The sequence below is a fragment of the Stegastes partitus genome, unplaced genomic scaffold, assembly GCF_000690725.1.
Source record: "Stegastes partitus isolate 25-593 unplaced genomic scaffold, Stegastes_partitus-1.0.2 Scaffold3313, whole genome shotgun sequence".
Lineage (NCBI taxonomy): Eukaryota > Metazoa > Chordata > Actinopteri > Pomacentridae > Stegastes > Stegastes partitus.
The window spans coordinates 1-1714 of record NW_007581044.1 but is presented as its reverse complement, the minus strand read 5'-3'; the positions used below and the strand labels follow the sequence as shown (position 1 = coordinate 1714).

Genomic DNA, 1714 nt, shown 5'->3' with positions numbered 1-1714 from the left:
GGAAGTAGACTAAATATTAACAAGAAGAAGCAGAGTAAACTACAACAGGAAGCATGAATTGAAATAGTTTCACTGCTCCAGTCCAGCAGGTTTCTGTTACTTTCTGTTAATCGATGTGTTTTTTTGAAATTATCGTGAAACTTTAAGCGTCAAACTGAACCTGTTTAAAAACAAACTATGATTAAACATAAATATATTCTAAAATTCCTCCATCTGATGATCCGTTTACTCCGTTGGTGTTGTCAGGAGCCACAGATCAACAGAACCGTGTCGTCGGCGTACCTGTGAAGCTCAGGTGAGTGATGATGTCATGTGTTGTGTATTCCTACCTGCAGGTGGAGGCCCTCGGCGTGCTGTCCGGTGTTCGGGTCAGAGCCAGGTCACACTGGTCCAGCAGTTCCAGTAGCTCCTCCTCCGTGGGCCCGCCCAGCGCTGCAACAGCCAATCAGAGCAGTCAGTCAGTCAGCGACCAATCACAGAGCAGCCTGAGTTAAGCGTTAGGAGCTCGTGTCTGACCTCTGATGTCCACCTTCCCAGCGATCTCCATGGCGGTGGTCAGGTCCCACATCTGGATGCTGCCGTTGCTGTGGCCGCTGAACAGGTAGCGGCGAGGACGAGAGCCGATGCGACTCGAACCTTCACACTCGTGGACCATGAAGGCCGTGATGGACGTCCCGTCCACCGAGCGCACCTCGCACACCCTGAACACACCCCGATTGATTCATACATTAGTGAGGACACTCGGTCTGATATCATCCATCACAACTAAACACATAAACTTAACCGAACCCTGAGATCCAGTCTCACAGCGTCTCTGCAGATAGAATGATCAACCAAACAATCTGTAATTAAAATAATCGTCCCTGAAGCTCTGATGTAAACACTGTCCAACGTTCTCATTAGCAGCAGAAATGGACGGAGGGTGAAGTTAATTAGAAAGAACTTCTCGTCCACATATTACTCATGTAAAGGCGGAAAAAATGGGCTGAAGAGACAAACTTTTATAACATTATTGTTGTTGTTATAATAATAAATCTAAGGATATAATTTACTATTTCAGACCTTGTGTATTAAAGGCTTGTTGGTATCTTCTAAGGAGGAACCTGAAACCTTCTCAGACCTGCAGAAACTCTATTTAAGGCCAGAAGACCTCCTGACAGAAGATGCTGAGAAGTGCTTTAATGAGTAAAACATGGTAAACGTGTTTGCGACCTCTTTCCGTTGGACGACAGCCTGACGTAGAGTTTATCGGTGTCTGGTACGACTCTCTGGATGAACACCTGCTGGTCGTCTCTTTCTCCATACGGACCTGAAACCACAAACAAACACCTGAGATCAACCAAAACGATCTGAAATCCGACAAACGTACTCAGAGCGCCACGGTGACCTCTGCTGGACATCAGCAGAACTACAACAGTAACAGCAAATGCATCTGGTGCTGTGAGCTCTGTGATTGGTCGGTGTCGTTACCGATCTCGGTCCCGGCGCTGCAGCCTCCGTGTCCGTCCACGTCGTCCAGGCTGAGGATCTTAAAGGAGGTGAGCGGCGTCGATCCAGGCTGAGTGGAGATCATCCCTCTGAACCGGGTCACCGTCCAGGTCCGGACGTGGTTGTTGTCGGCGCAAACTAATGGAAAGAAACCAGGAAGTCACAAAAACTGAAGGAAACGAACGAGAAAATCACAGCAAGAAGCAGAAACTGCAACAACACGAAG

At 47.8% G+C, this 1714-nt stretch overlaps 1 protein-coding gene across 1 annotated transcript; it reads right to left on the bottom strand.

The window, feature by feature from the left end:
• Positions 1–329: 329 nt before the first annotated feature.
• Positions 330–1626, bottom strand: LOC103375870 (BTB/POZ domain-containing protein KCTD3-like; the record flags this gene model as incomplete). Its single annotated transcript, XM_008306169.1, has 4 exons — positions 330–432; positions 517–701; positions 1213–1309; positions 1471–1626. Coding segments are annotated over 4 exons (541 nt in total), but the record flags the coding sequence as incomplete, so codon positions are not given.
• Positions 1627–1714: the final 88 nt, after the last annotated feature.